Raw genomic sequence first — 16,734 nt, 5'->3', positions numbered from 1 at the left:
AGTGACGGCGGTGGCAGGAGTGACATTGACAGGTGTGGGGGAGGGGGTGGCGGGGAGTAGAGGGAGGGGGCAAGGTTATGAAATACTTACTTCATGAACCTGGCGGAAAATCAGATCTGAAGTCACAAACCTGCAACAGGTGTAAATTCAGAGATGTTGGAAATGCCATTCATCATAAGTTGAAGCCTTCCTGTACATTGTTTCTTCATTTGAACATGTTCTTTTGCTTATGAATGGTAACTATGAGACACAAGAAAGGGAAAGGCAATGATGATGGAAAAATAGAACACATCCTGTTTCTAGTAAAGTCAAGCTGGAAAAAGTAGTCTTTCTATGCCAACTGGGTGTATCCTAAATCAGTATGATACTTAACCTACTACCAAATAAAACACTATTTAAGATAATAATATGTATGGCTACATACTTCCACTGGATATGCTAAGTGCTGCAATTGTAACTGTGATTAGAGACCACAATAAATTACTCAGAAGTCAAAGCATAGCACTGGAAGTCACATTTTCCAAGGAATAATATCTCCACAGTCATACACACAGATGCAGATTCCTGTTCGTTAAAAAAAAAACACACAAAAACCAACATTTAAAGTCAAAGCATAGCACTGGAAGTCACATTTTCCAAGGAATAATATCTCCACAGTCATACACACAGATGCAGATTCCTGTTCGTTTAAAAAAAAAAACCCACAAAAAAACACTATTTAAAATTAATCTTTGGAAGGTCACTAGGGGGAGAACTTTGCCTGTGACAGCCATACTTTTAGGGAAAAGCTAGGAAATGGTCTTTTGAACCAAGTGTCAAATTTCCAGGCCCAAATGTAACAAGACTTCTCAAGTTTCTACCATCATTTGTTCCCAGGTTTTATACTGGTAGTTCACACTTTTCTAGTTCGAACAACTTCAACTGAAAATGAAAACTACCAGCAGCATGTTCTAAATTGAGTAGATAAAAGAGCATTGTTAAGGAAAGGATTTTTTTTTTACTTTATGTCCAGTACTGCTATCTCCTCTAATGCAGTTCTAGAATGAATTGTAAATTACTTCAGTTTTTGTTCCTGATTATTTTCTTAAAATTGATTTAACTGATTATCCATTACTATGATGTCTATGAATTGCTCAGAAAAATGAATGTGGAGAAATCCAATCATATCCAATTTTGAAAAGGAAAAGCATTGTTTAGAAAGCAAACTAATCTTCGCGGCATTACTTTACACCCTACAGGGATTTTAAGAGCCCCAGTTGCACCATTAACTCTAAAGGTATTACAGGCCCCCTAAAATGATTTCACATGTTATCTCATAGTCCATGTCTGTACAAGTGACAAGATCACTGCTCAAGACTCAAAGAATTCCAACTGTGTCCTCCATTTGGACTGTAAATGATGGCCCTGAGCTGTGATAAGATTACTGGTGCAGGCTTGCAGGTCTGGCTCTCTCTCATCACCATAGCTGTAAAGCAAGGGAGAGGGTCTGTCAATAGGTCAGTCAATTATATTTATTGAGCACTTACTGGGTGCAGAGCACTGTACTAAGCACTTGGGACAATATAACAGACACATTCCCTGCTCACAATGAGCTTACAGTCTGGGGGGAGACAGACACTAATATAAATAAATAAAATTACAGATATGTACATAACTGCTGTGGGGCTGGGAGGGGGGATGAATAAAGGGAGCAAGTCAAGGTAACGCAGAAGGGAGTGGGAGAAGAGGAAAGGAGGGCTTAGTCAGGGAAGTCTTCTTTGAGGAGATGTGCCCCCAATAGGGCTTTGAAGGTGGGGAGGGTAATTGTCTGTTTGATATAAAGAGGAAGGGCGTTCCAGACCAGAGGCAGGATGTGGGAGAGAGATAGGTGGTGAGATAGACGAGATCGAGGTACAGTGAGAAGTTTGGCCTTAGAGGAGCAAAGTGTGGGGGCTGGGTTGTAGTAAGAGAGTCGTGAGGTGAAGTAGGAGGGGTCAGGATGATTGAGGGCTTTAAAGCAATAAATAGGATTGAATGAATGAATAATGGCAAGGAGTTTCCATTTGATGTGGAGGTGGATGGGCAACCACTGGAGGTTCTTGAGGAGTGGGGAAACATGGCCTGGTGTGCTTGAGGTGGGGACAGCAGTGCACTCAGAGTGGCATGGGTGGAGATCCTCTATGCCCCTGAGAGAATGCTTCTGCTGCCTGGTGGTGATGGTGCGGGGGGTGGAGGCTTAGGGGGAGGGGGTCATATTATGTGTCATGCAGTGTTCAAAGCGCTGGGGTAGATATGAGTTAATCAGGCTGAACACAGTCCCTGTCCAGCTCATGGGACTCAAATGGGACTCACAGTCTAACTAGGAGGGAGAACATGTATTGAATCCCCATTTTACAGTTGAGGAAACCGGGGTCCATGGAAGTTGTGACTTCCCCAAGTTCACACAGCAGGCAAGTGACAGAACTGGGATTAGAATCCAGGCCCTCGGACTCCTAGGCCCATGCTCTTTCCACTGGCCATGCTGCTTATTTATCTGAATAACTAAGAATAATAATAATAATAATTATGATGGTATTTGTTAAGCACTTACTAGGTGCCAAGCACTGTTCTAAGCACTGGGGTAGATACAAGGTAATCAGGTTATCCCACATGGGGCTGACACTCTTAATCCCCATTTTGCAGATGAGGTAACTGAGGCATAGAGAAGTTGTGTCTTGCCCAAGGTCACACAGCTGACAAGTGGCAGAGCCGGGATTAGAACTCATGTCCTCTGACTCCCAAGCCCGTCCTCTTTCCACTAAGCCATGCTGCTTCTAGATGCTTCTGCCCAAAATATCTGAATGTACAAATATCAAGATTAATTAATCAATGGTACTTATTGAGTGCTTACTGTGTGCAGAGTACTTTACTAAGCACTTGTGAGAGTTTAGTACAATAAAATTGTTAAAAGATGGTTGAAGCAAAATGTGTTTGGGCACTTGAATTTTCTGGATAACACACAACTACAATTATTTGATTTTTTAAAAATTGGAGCACATTCCACTTATTTCTTAGTTTATGCCTGATGACCTACATACAGCTCATGAAGAAATGATAGTCTGGAAAAAAAAATGGACTTTTTTCAGATAAATTTTTCAGATCACTCACAGAGATTGAAAGCTAAGCATTTCTTTTCAACATTCTCAGGTTTGTATTAAATGGCATGTAAGTGCAGCCTAACTTCAAATTTGATGATTTTCCACTTTTATTTCTTACTATCATCATCATCAGTGGTATTTATTGAGCACTTACTGTGTAGAGCACTGTACTAAGCATTTGGGAGAGTACAATACAGTAAAGTGAATAGACACGTTCCCTGCCCACAATGAGCTTACCACACTACATAAAGGCCATTAAACATAGTTAATGACTGTTGTGGTCCTAGCCTCATTTTCAATCTAACCAAAGGGGAATTGGCAACCACCATTTTTTTCCACAATTTACTCTGCAGAGCTAGCCTGGATTCACAGAGAAAATGTGCACATTCCTGATGCGTGCTTTCTTGTAGCTGTCTCCTTATCAATCAATCACTCAATCCGTGGTATTTATTGAGCACTTACAGAGCACTGTTCTAAGCGCTTGGGAGACCACATCCCTACCCTCAGCGATCTAAGAGTCTAGAGGGGGAGACAGATATTAGTATAAATAAATTACCGGTATGAATATAAGTGCTATGGGGCTGAGGATGGGGCGAATGTCCAATGCCTAAAGGGTCCATATCCAGGACGCAGAAGGGAGAGGGAGTCAAGGAATAGAGGGCTTAATTTATAATTAATTGATTGAGAAGCAGTGTGGCTCAGTGGAAAGAGCCTGGGTTTTGGAGTCAGAGGTCATGGGTTCGACTCCCAGCTCTGCCACTTGTCAGATGTGTGACTGTGGGCAAGTCACTTAACTTCTCTGGGCCTCAGTTACCTCATCTGTAAAATGGGGATTAACTGTGAGCCTCACGTGGGACAACCTGATTACCCTGTATCTACCCCAGCGCTTAGAACAGTGCTCTGCACATAGTAAGCACTTAACAAATACCAACATTATAATTTTTATTATTATTAATTGGGGAAGGCCTTATCAACAACATTAGCTAGCCTGAGGGAGAAGTTTTCATGGGAAAGATTAGGTCTTTCAAGATGAAGGCCGAGAGGGGTTAAAATTGAAGTTCACAAAATCATGAAAGGTGTGGACACAGAAAACATAGAATTGTTTTTCACCAAATCTCATCCCCGACAGGATACAGGGACACTCACTGAAGCTTGATTGGTAGATTCAAAACCAAGAACACACCTTCGCCCTGTGTGAAACACTTCTTCGCACAGCAAGTGGTAAGCATATGGAATTCCTTACCACAGAAAGTTATGTAGTTGAAAATGTCGAGAGGGGATGAATTCCTGAATAAATAGACCATAAGGGGTTGCAAGTGTGACAGAGATATAAAATTTAGGGATATTAGAGGGTTAATCTTTAACCCTTAGAATGGATGGGAAAGCAAGAACTCATCATTCTGCCACTCTAAGCAATCCTGTTGCCGTGGTCAGAGACTCAACACTAGACTGGATGAACCACTGTTCTAACCCATTAATGGCAGTGGTCTTAATTTACTCACCCAGGTTCCAGCTGCAGAATCTGGGATTTGGGATGTACATTTTGTTGAATATATTCCAAATCTGTTTAGTCTTTTCTGGACCTCTAATCTCAGAGTAGTTAGCTATCAGCAAGCCTGATAGTAGCTAGCTATAATACGTTTCCCTGATTGGCTTAAAAGGCCTCTCAGAGTTCGCTCTGAAGTCTGTTTTCACCAGCATCTTGTTGCTTTACAATTTGGAGGCTGATATTAGCAGCTGTAGATGTGCCTCAGTTGTCATAGTGTATTTCCTTATATTACTCAAATGCCTAAAGTGCACATTCACAAAGAATGCACACACTTTATTGCTTTGGAACACTGCACCCATCTGTCATCCTTCATTTCTGAAAATGAGTTCACTTTGTTCCTAGATATGGCAGTGAATTTCCAACGTGCATAAACCGTGAGTTGCTATTTTAATGCATTTGTAGGTTTCAGGATTTTAAAACTATCCCAAGCAATATTAACCATTCTTGGAGATGTAGTTCTGAAGTTCTGGGCTGATAGCACAAATCCATTTCAAGTCATTAGCTAGGGAACAAGCTAAAGGGTTAATTTAATTAACATCATTTTCAAATGTCTGTTTAATATTCTTGACCACTTTCATCTTCATCCTGCACAGCACTCATCTTGATTCTAATAATAGTTTTTATATGTGCAATGAAGTAAACTGGGGTGGGGGAGTTGGGGAGGGTTCTAATAAACTAAACTCATGAGGAGATTGTTAGAGATTGGGAGGCATTAAGAACAACAGGACTCATAAACCTTGACAATCGTGGTTTTTTTAATCTTGTTATAATTCTACAGCCTGATGGACCAGATTGCATTAATGAATGATAGAATCAAAAACTTCTGTGGTGAGAAAGTATGTCTGCCGCATCTTGTTATTCCCCACGGCTTTCGGAGGGCTTGATTTCCAGGCCACTTTCAAGTCCAGCTCAGACACTCCTCAGTTGGCTCTAAGTTGTTCAAGTGGGTGACTGACTTGGCTCCTGCTTTGCCAGTTGTACTTAAACAGATAATGTACACATTATTTTGTGAATATTCTACCCCCCTGGCACCCACACACACGCACACTTTTTTTTCTTAGTCTTCAAACCACTTGTTCTCAATTTGTGGATGCCAGGAGATGGGTCCACTCTGTAGGGCACTTTATTGAGGTGGACTGAGGAATCACCTCCCTTAGAGGTCTTTAAAAATGCGACAGATTCTCACCTCTTTAGGATATTTCGGGGTCCCTTCTCCCCTAAAGTTCTGGGATTCCACATAGGAAGAAAGAAGCTAAATGGAACTTTTTCTATATAAAATTGAAGCCAGAAAAAAAACCCACATAAAATCTTCCCACATATTAAAAGGAAGAACAAAGAATATTCCACAATAAGTACCATTCACAGTCTTTAAAAGGAAATATTTATTGTAATTTTCTCATCCTAGTGTGCAAAAATATGGTGTGTGTTTTTTCCTTTTCCCACTCTTACACATTTACAAAAGAAGCACAGGTTAAAAGAATTCTGCAGGTGAATGCATTTATATTTGTTAGTGATTTTCAAAGAAGCAAATCTACAGTTGCTATCATTTCATATCTGTACAGGAACATGATATGGTTTTGCAACGGACACAATTTCAGCATGTTCACTACTTAAGTTGGTGTATCAGCATTATGTTATTTAGGTTAAACTGAAAGCATATTTACGGATATCCACATAGATATTTAAAACTTGCGACTTTAAATGAATAATATGGTCACCTTTCATGTAGTTTTAAGGCACATGTATCAGGTATTTATGTCAGTGTTTCATTTTTATCCAACAAATGCTTCTATCCCGGTATGTGAGATTCAGGTTTCTTCTGAATTTCCTTGTCATGTCCATAGACCTCCACCACATGCTTTGTACTCACTGTATGTATGGCAATGTTAGGTCTTGGAATGGAGTGTCTAAGAGATATTCTACTGTTTCTGTTCAGCTCGGTCCACAAATCACTTTCGCTGCAACCTGTCGAATTTTTGATTTCAAGAGTCCATTCTTCAGGGTTTCTGAAAGTAAAGGGAAAGAAATTTGAGGATACTCACTTTCTCAAAAACGTGGTGTCTTTTCACTCAAAAATGCACAGGTTCACCAAATAATCTTTGCCTGTAGAGCTGGAACAGACTATAGAATTATTAAGTATAGTAGGAATTAATTTTAATTAATAAAATTATGTTTTTGGTTTATATTAAACTCTAAAAAACTGGGGGAAATGATTCACTTGGGGAGGAGCATCTTCTTTCACTGCTGAATGATTTCCTGAGGTATCAGGGCAAATTGCATAGACTGATTCTACCGCTTTCTTTTTCAAAAATAATAAGAACCCGGAGAAGTCCATAATACTAAAATCTAATTTCCAAGTACAAAAAGAGGTGATGCATTCCTTTGTAAATAGTAATGTTGTTTACCAGGCAGCCATTGGAATTCTAGGCACAATGAGTCGATACCGCCAACAGGACTCGGAGATTAAAGAACCACTTGCAGCAAAACAAGCGAAGCATCAGTAACGCCCTGCATGATGATCTTGACATATGTGAGCAGCCCACTGAAACATGAGGCAGGACATGCTAATCAAGTTAAGGAAAATAGGCAACAAGTTGTGGGAAGCCAAGGCTGAAGCCACTCAAGGCTTTGTACATAATCAAAAGAGAAGCAGAGTGGCCAGTGGAAAGAGTATGGTCCTGGGAGTAAGAGGACCTAGGTTCTAATTCCGGCTCTGCCACTGGTCTGCTATGGGACCTTGGGCAAGTCACTTAACTTCTCTGTGTCTCAGTTACCTCACCTATAAAATGGGGATTAAGACTGTGAGCCTTACATGGGACTCAAATTGTGTCCAACCTGATTATCTTGAATCTACCCCAATGCTTAATAGAGTGCCTGGCACACAGTAAGTGCTTAACAAATTATTAAGTGCCACCGAGTTGTTTCCGATTCATAGTGACTCCATGGATATACTTTCTCCAGAACGTCCTGTCCTCTGCCATAATCCGCAACCTTTCTAATGGTTCCTCCATTATCATTGTTATGGTCTCTATCCATCTAGCTGCCGGTCTGTCTCTTCCAAGTTTTCCCTGGACTTTTCCTAGCATTAGTGAATTCGTCCTCCTGATTATGTGTTCAAAATGTGCTAATCTAAGTCGAGTCATTTGGCCTTCCAAAGACCACTTTGGTTTAATTTGCTCCAAAATACATTTGTTCGTTTTTCGGGCAGTCCACAGTATTCGCAAAAGCCTTCTCCAACACCACATTTCAAAAGAATTAATGTTCTTTCTATCCTTTTTTTTTCATTGTCCAGCTTTCGGATCCATACATTGTCACTGGAAACACCATAGAGTTGACAATTTGTATTAACAAATAGCAAATACATTTAAAAAAGGATCACACTGCCATGCAGCATAACAAACTTTTGACAAAATGATAGAACTTAATGATGGACACTGGAAGATGAAATAAGTGGGGAGGGAAGGGATGAGATGGGACATCATGTCATTGAGTTAGTAAATACATAAAATAGCAGACAACTTTCCAGGCTATTTATTAATACAACTACTAATACTATTACTAAAAATATTACTATTACTGCTAATAATAATAACACAAAACATTTGACAGTCTGTAATATGAATGTTATCATGGACTTCCAAATTTTTACCATGGACCTTTTGCCAATCTCTGAGAACACAGCCCCAAATTAAATGTCACGGCACCATGGAAAAGTGAAGATGGTTACACCCTCATCAGAGACAGGATGTAACACACCAGTAATCTCTTGAACATCCACCTACTATTGAATCTGAAGCCTTAAAAGGCATAGAGGCCTGGCCACATGTGGAGACATGGTTCTAGTTTCAACCTTTGAGGAAGTCAGTTCTATAGTCAGAGCCATGAAAAACGTTAAAGCACTTCGACCTGATGGCATTGATGGGACATGCTGTTTGACATCCTACATAAACTTTTTCTTAACATATAGAATGATGGTATTTATTAAGTGCTTACTATATGCCAAGCACTATTCTAAGTACTGGGGTAGTTACAGTCTAATCAGGTTGGACGCAGTCCCTGTCCCACATGGGGCTCACGGTATTAATCCCCATTTTACAGATGAGGTAACTGAGGCCAAGAAAAGTTAAATGACTTGTCCAAGGTCACACAGGAGGAAAGTGGTGGAGCCGAGATTAGAATCCACATCCTTCTGACTCCCAGCACCATGGTCTACCCAGTAGGCCACTGAGGAGATGTCACAGAACCTTAAAAGCCTCATCATCTTCAAGGAGAAAGGGGAAAAAAAATCACAATTTGATAACTATCACGTCATCTCACTGTTCTCCATTTCTAGCAGGATTCTGGTCACAGTCTTTCCAGGCTGACTACTAAAGAATATTGTTAGTTGTCAACTCCTGGAATCACAATGTGGTTTTAGACTACAGCATGACATAGCAGGCATGTTTTTTTTAGCATGCAAGATACAGAAATACAGGAAGCAACCCCAAGACCTCTATATTCTTTTGGCAGTCAGCAGAGTGCTATGGACTAATAATAAATCAATCGACGTTACTTATTGAGCACTTACTATGTGCAGAGCACTATACTAAAGTTAAAGAAACCTAAGTTATAGGATCAGGCTATATCAGCAAAATCTTACATATAACCCAAGATCCACATTGGCAACATGGAACAGAATGTGGTCCCCATATTCTGCTCTCTAGGCAACATACACTTGATACAGTGCCCTGCACACAGTAAGCCCTCAATAAATACCACTGACTGACTGATTGATGCCAGACAGAGGGAAACCTTGTGGTGACAGGCTTCAGGCCAAACCGAAGCTCTACGGAGCCATAATATGGGCTGATCTTCTCTATGGTTGGGAAAGCTGGACGCACCACAGGCATGTCACATCTAACTTGATCAGCAGTTCCACTAATGTCACCTATGAGCTTTACTCAAAATAAGATCACAAACAACAAGGTCCCAGAATGAGGTTGGTCTGCCTGCAGAGTAGCTATGCTTCCCTCAGTGTGATTTCATGAAGACGACCTATGCCCAGAAGAAATGACAGTCGTATACCCAAACAGCTGCTGCCATACCCTCGGGTGGCTAAAATTGATTAGCTGTGGTGTGTCTTTGAACGTGAAGGACAGTTATTACAGCTAAGTATTCTGCACATAAGAAAGATAACTATTACAGCTAAGTATTCTGCATAAAACTATTTGATAAACAGTTGGCTGACCAACCAATAAAGGAAATGATTAGCATAATTCTCCCCTTCAAAAGCACATATTCAGGTGAGGGCAACAACCCCGAATACCCTCATTTGCACCTTCCCAAAACTGGTCTTGTTCTACCCTCTACACTGTAAGCTCATAGGCAGGGAACAAATCTACCAACTCTGTTATATTGTACCCTCCTAACTTAGTACAGTACTCTGCACATAGTAAGAGCTCAATAAATACAATTGATTGATTGATAGATGATCCTCACTTGAAAGCTAGAGAAAACTGCCTCTTATTTTTTCATTCATGCTGTTTGGTTATCAGAAGTTTGAGCTTCCTACTGCTTCTCTAGAAAACCACAGCCTGCTTGTTGTTATCAGAAAAAAAAGGCTCCACTAACTGAAGATGTGAGTCTGAGCTATAGCTGGGCTCTTATGCTACATCACAAGACTCTCACCCACTGTTTCCTGGCAACGCTGAATAGAGAAGGTCACATAACAAAACCCAAACTATTAGTCTTCCACTGGAGATGTGAGTCTTAAGTAATTATTATTGAATGTCTTCTTGAAATCCCTGTTATCAACAACAACCTTTTTAGAACATGATGGGCATAGAGCTGGAAGATGCTCCATTTTTCATATTCTAAAAGTGGATTCTGACTAAAAGAAAAGTATTGAAGACATTCTTTTTTTCAGGTTTGAATTTCTTTGGGATTAAGTGAATTCAGAGCCATCTATGTACAGTCCATAAATACATACTCTTCTACTCTATTTCCCTGACTTTTGATTTATTTTAATGTTTGTCTCCTCCACTAGACTCTAAAAGCTCCTTAAGGGCAAGAATCATGTCTACTTTGTTGTACTGTCCTCTCCAAAGCGCTTAGTACAATGCTCTGCACACAGTAAGTGCTAAATCAATACTATTGGTTGATTCTGTCATGGAACTGGAGAATGACTGGATTTCTGAGTTTGCCAAAGTTCGGTTTATTATGTAATTATTCCAAAGACACCACCTACCCTCTCCAAACTCACTAATCAATCAATCAATCGATCAATGTATTTATTGAGTTCTTATTGTGTACCGAGCACTGTACTAAGTGCTTGGCACAGTACAACAGAGATGGCAGACATGATCGCTGTCCTCGAGGAGTTATAATCTAGCAATCTAGAGGGTAGAAAAACTTAGAAGAAGGAGGTTTTGTCAAGCAGTTGTTTGAACTTCCCACAGCTACCTGTAAGTGTGCATAAGCATTTCTGAAAACTGGGTCTTCAGTGCACGAAAGGCAAACTTTCTCAGAAAACTGAAGCAGCGTAGCTTGCCATTTCAAGACATGAAAACACCTGAAGGAAAAATACAGAGGGGGCATACAGTGAGATTATCTAGCCATGCATGAAAAGTGCAGTCCCAACATGATTCAGGGGTAAGTGCAGGTGCAGAACATGAAAATGTTTTTCTCTCTCTGACTCAAAATTCATCAATTTTTGTTGGATGTTGCGAAGAGTTACCTGTTTATAGATCCATGGGTAAATGCACTGACAGTAATTCCAAGGCCAACAAAAATGAATCATTAGGCAAAGGAGAAAGAAAGGAATGAAAAGCAACAAGATAAAGGAGTCCAAGGAGAAAATTATGAATTGATGATCACTACATCCAGGTCAGATACTACTGACTGGGAGAGATGGGCAGACCCTCCTCTTCAACTTAGTAAGAATTCCCTCTGCATCTAATAGAGGTTACTCACCATTAACACTAAGGCAACCTATCGGCTCTCTGTTTCGTATGTATCTGCTCTATTGTACGCTCCACTCCTCCTAAAGTAGGCTTTTCACTGAGCCTCAGTCCCAACTCCTCTGTCTCTGAATCCTTGCTCCTGCCCTATTCCCTTCCTGAAACTCCCTCTCTTCCCAAATTTGCCACGTGAAAGCCCACCTGACAAATTCATCCTCTCCTAAGCACTCAAGGTTGCATCGTTTGAACAGCCACGCTTAGCACTTAAAAGCATCAACTCTCACTCTCCATGTATTTATTTATCTTTTCCTACTTTTGCTGTTTCCACTTTGTCAGAAGCATGTCTTCTGCTTTTATCGTACTTTCCAACAAATGCAGTACAGTGATCTGAACACAGGAGGCATTCATTAAATATCGTGGAATGAATGAATGATTATTGAACATCCACAGGTAAACAAAATATGCCAGTATGGTTTGGCTCATCTCTCTTGCTCAAATTTCTACCTGAGACTTTTCTAAATGACAGTTTCCTGTCATCTCCTCACTTGTTTTCATTTTAATACTTACCTGAAGTGAACCAAAGACACTTTGACTTTGGAAATGAGTACTGCAATTCTCCTAGGGCCTTGTGGCTATAACCTGAACATGAGCCCCCTACTTCTGCTAAGCTCTCTTTCAACACTTTCTTCTGATTTATATTAATATATTAAACAAAACGGGAAGAGGGAGTGGAAGGGAAACTGAAAAGAAACTCACCTTCACTTTTATGCAGGTATTTAGATATTGAGCTACAAATGGAAGCCTGAACAATAAAGAAGGTTTTCTTTGTGGCACAGAGAATTTTTTCTGGCTAGAAGAATTAATAATGATGAGAAGCTCTCATATAATGGGATTATTCTAACCCAAACTCAATTAATGTTACTGTTTTACTTCCACTTGAGGTGTGGCAGACCTGAGGTGGGAAAGTACAGAGCCAGTTCCTGTCACTACTGGAAAGTGATAATAATAATACTAATAATGATAATAATGACAAGAATAACAACTGTGGTATTTTTTAAGCATTTACTTTGTGCCAGGCACTGTAATTAGTACTGGGGTGGGTACAAGCAAATCGGATTGGACACAGTCCTTGTCCCATGTGGGGTTCACAGTCTCAATTCTCATTTTACAGATGAGGCAACTGAGGCACAGAGAAGTGAAGTAACTTGCCCAAGGTCATACAACAGACAGATGGCAGAGCCAGGATTAGAAACCATGACCCTCTGACTCCCAGGCCTGTGCTCTATCTACTATACCATGCCGCTTCTCACTAAATAAATAATAAATTTATATTCATACACACATCTGAAGCCCCATATATTTAGACTAAAATATTACCAGCTGATTCTACTCATTTCTAAAATGAATTCATGAGTGAAGGCAAGTAAGTTCAGCTGCAACAAATGTTTCAATCAATCAATGGTTTTTATTGGGCACTGTACTATGCACTTGGGAGAGAACACCAGAAAAAAGATACAGTCCTTGCCCTCAAGGAGCTTATATGTGAGCAAACCATATGCTTAGTGAAGAACCCCACACTCTCAGCAGGAAATTGGTCTTTGTACCCCAACTGATCATGGAAACACCATTGCTAGTCATACCTTCAAATGTACCCTAGGAATCCTGACATGATTTGACTGACAGAGGATCTCAGGCTTTGCTGCTCTCCAATCCCAGCCAGGCTATTTTGTACTGAACTCTCTGATGCGCTTAGTACAGAGAACAGTACACGATAAGCACTCGCTAAATATGATTGAATGAATGAACATCCTCAAGGGGTCCCCAGCATCCAGGCAGTCAGTGGATGGGTGGGGGGCTAGTGCAATTAGAATGAGTTAATTTTCTGTATTTGTCTTTTATGTTCTTTTAGTGTTTCTATTTGTCCCTCTCTCTTTATGTTTCTATCACCAATCCCATCTGCCCCTTTTATTTACAGTGCTCTGCACACAGTAAGATCTCAATAAATACAATTGATTGATTAGATTGCGAGCCCCTTGAAGGCCAGGGTCTGTGTCTAATTCTCATCCATGTAGTCATTCCCAGGACTCAGTACAGTTCTTTATACACAGTATGGGCTTGATACATACTATGACTATTACGTACGCTACCTCATGAAGCCATCAGTCAAGTGTTCTCTTGGGCCAATCAGAAAGCATATTCATGAGGAAGAAAGCAATAACCCAAGCTGGCTTCTGGGTTCCCAAGAATCCAAATGAATATACCGTCCCCTATACAGTGAATATTACCAGTGGCCATGCTGTGTGTTGGGCTGAAAAAATAGGCTTCGAATAAAAAGCAAGCAATCAATCCATCACATTTATTGAATGTTTACTGGGTGCAGAGCACTGTACTAAGCTCCCCTTTTCCCTCTGCTCCCTCTATCCCCTCCTTCACCTTTCCACAGCTAAACCCTCTTCTTCCCCCTTTCCCTCTGCTCCTCCCCCTCTTCCGTCCCATCCCCTCAACACTGTACTCATCTGCTCAACTGTATATATCTCCATTACCCTATTTATTTTGTTAATGAGATGTACATCACCTTGATTCTATTATTTGCTATTGTTTTAATGAGATGTTCTTCCCCTTGATTCTATTTATTGCCATTGTTCTTGTCTGTCTGTCTCCCCTGATTAGACTGTAAGCCCGTCAAAGGGCAGGGACTGTCTCTACCTGTTACCAATTTGTACATTCCAAGCGCTTAGTACAGTGTTCTGCACATAGTAAGCGCTCAATAAATACTATTGAATGAATGAATGAATGAATCATTGCTTGGGAGAGTATAACAGTGTTGGTAGGCATGTTCACTGCCCACAGGGAACTTACACTCTAGAGGGAGCCTATCAGAACAGGCTCTTTTTCTCCTACTATGCTATGCTGTTCACCTCATGCAAAGACAACAAATTTTGATCATCACATTAAAGAACAAAGGATTTGCATGATTCATTTCAGGTCTCTAGACTGGAAGGGAGGCAATCTGACACTTGGCAATTAAGAATCGGGAAGCAGTCTCTGCACCAAATTTCATCTCCATTACTAGGATCTTATTTTAGGAACAGTCCTCCAGATCCAGAGTTTATGGATATTGACAGAATCACCATCGGACTTCAGATTGATGTGAACAGACATCCTGAAATGGACAGGATGATGATGAATTTCAGGATTCCATCCTGCCACCAAAAACCTTAGGTTGCCACCATGGCCACCAAGGCCATACTGGCCTGTTCATACACAGCTCTAGGATGGGCCAGTTGTCCTGGGTTTTGGGGGGTGGGGGAGGCATTTTTTGGGTGGTGATGACAGCAGCCATTTTGACTGGTGGCCATTTGAACCCCAACAGCCTCTTACGGACCAGATGGGAGTGGCCATGGTCTTGGCTACCACCCCAACATACACCAAGAAGATACTTGTGGAATCTGGGTAAACGTCAGTGTGAGCGGAAGAAACCTGCAATTTCCTAAACCTCAGAATGGACTGCCTCTGGAAGGAGGCCTGCCAAAACTCTGCCTGGAGCAAAAGGTGGCAGATACCATGGGGAAGCATTATAAGGGGAAGTCGATAAAGACTTAAGTAGACTCATCATGGGCTAATTTAAATGAACAATAAGAGAGTTTAAAAACCACAGAATCACTGCATTTAAAATGTGAAGCATAATTAATGTGAATTAGTAGTGTAAAATTAAATAAAAATAAACTAACCACCATCTTTGAATCCCCATAAAGGTATAATTCTTATATATGCATGTATATGTATGTGTATATATGAATATATGCATATATGTATATATTTGGGGCCACCCAATAGGAAAAAAATCACCAAACTTGCAAACCTCTGTATCATTCTGAAAAACATTCACTAGACCTTCCCGCACTCACCAGTGTTACAAGAATGATGCTTTGTTGGCAGTATGTACTAGCAACCTCAAAAGCATGCTACTATACTTTGGTCAGCACTCTTCACTTATTCTATGAAAATAAAATTAAGTGAAAAAGCCCTGCATAAAGCATAATTTCCCAGAGGAAATAATCTGAGGTGCATTAATGTGTTCTCAGAATCTACAAAATGGACCAAAACAAAATATATTAAAAATGCCACCTAGGCACTTACATTCCCACACATCCTATAGCACTTATGTACATATCCTTTATATTCTATTAGTCCCCCTTATTTGTAACTTCTTTAGGTGTCAGTCTCCCTCCCAGCTAGATTGTACAATCCTTAAGGCCAAGGATCTGGTATTCTAACTTCACTGGATTCTCTCAAAAACACTTAATACAGTTCTCCCTACATAATAGGTCCTAAGTAAATGTTACAATAAATTTAGTTACAAGATCACATAGCAATGCAAGTATGTTCTAATATTGAAATCTTTGAATTAGATGTTTATAGTTACATAGAACACTTCATTTTCCAAGTGTTACTGCTTACATCCTATTCAGTAAAAAGGCATTATCTGTCACTATCTCTAAATCTGTTGTTATTACCTAATGAAGTGGGCCCTAATCACTCAATTCAAGTCAGTAAAAATACTTCAAAGAGAGGGGATAGGAAGTGCTTAAACCAAAGTAAACTTTACAGGTTATTCAATAGTGGAGAGCCAAAGAGCCCTAAAAGACTACTGCTCTATAGTACTAGAATTGTGGGTGATATTTGCCAACTTTATTAAGATTCTAACTAGTTCACAGCTTGATCTCCTTTAGGTTCAGCTTTTCAGTACTGTCCAGTATGATGATTTTAGATATTTTCCATCTTTATTAAGATTTTCACTTGATTTCTTCCAGGTTCAGTTTCTCACACTTTCAGGTCCTGGGCCTATGACTCTATGAGGTTTTCACTGGGGAACGAGCATGTGTATGTATTTATCTTTTTGTGTGTGTGCATTATTTGTTAAGCACATACTATGTGCCAGGCACCGTATTAAGTGCTGGGTGGTTACAAGTTTATCAGGTTGGACAAAGTCCCTGTCCCACACAGTCTTAATCCCCATTTTACAGATGAGGTAACTGAGGTACAGCGAAGTTAACTGATTTACCCACGGTCACACAGCAGGGAAGTGGCAGAACCTGGATTAGAAGCCAGGTCCTTCTGACTCCCAGGT

At 40.3% G+C, this 16,734-nt stretch overlaps 1 protein-coding gene across 3 annotated transcripts in view; it reads right to left on the bottom strand.

Moving 5' to 3' along the window:
• Positions 1-5,399: 5,399 nt before the first annotated feature.
• The window catches only part of SUSD3 (sushi domain containing 3), a 91,709-nt gene continuing 80,374 nt past the window's right edge, over positions 5,400-16,734 (bottom strand). For 2 of the 3 annotated variants that reach the window (XM_029052098.2, XM_029052096.2), the window contains exon 6: positions 5,400-6,671. In XM_029052098.2, coding sequence (XP_028907931.1) covers positions 6,455-6,671 — 217 coding nt within the window. In that variant the 3' untranslated portion in view covers positions 5,400-6,454. The remainder of the gene's footprint in view (positions 6,672-16,734) is intronic. The other variant, XM_029052097.1, reaches the window with a different exon arrangement.

The sequence above is a fragment of the Ornithorhynchus anatinus genome, chromosome X1 (assembly GCF_004115215.2).
Source record: "Ornithorhynchus anatinus isolate Pmale09 chromosome X1, mOrnAna1.pri.v4, whole genome shotgun sequence".
Lineage (NCBI taxonomy): Eukaryota > Metazoa > Chordata > Mammalia > Monotremata > Ornithorhynchidae > Ornithorhynchus > Ornithorhynchus anatinus.
Note: the sequence above shows the minus strand (reverse complement) of the source record. Positions and strands in the feature narration are given on the sequence as shown.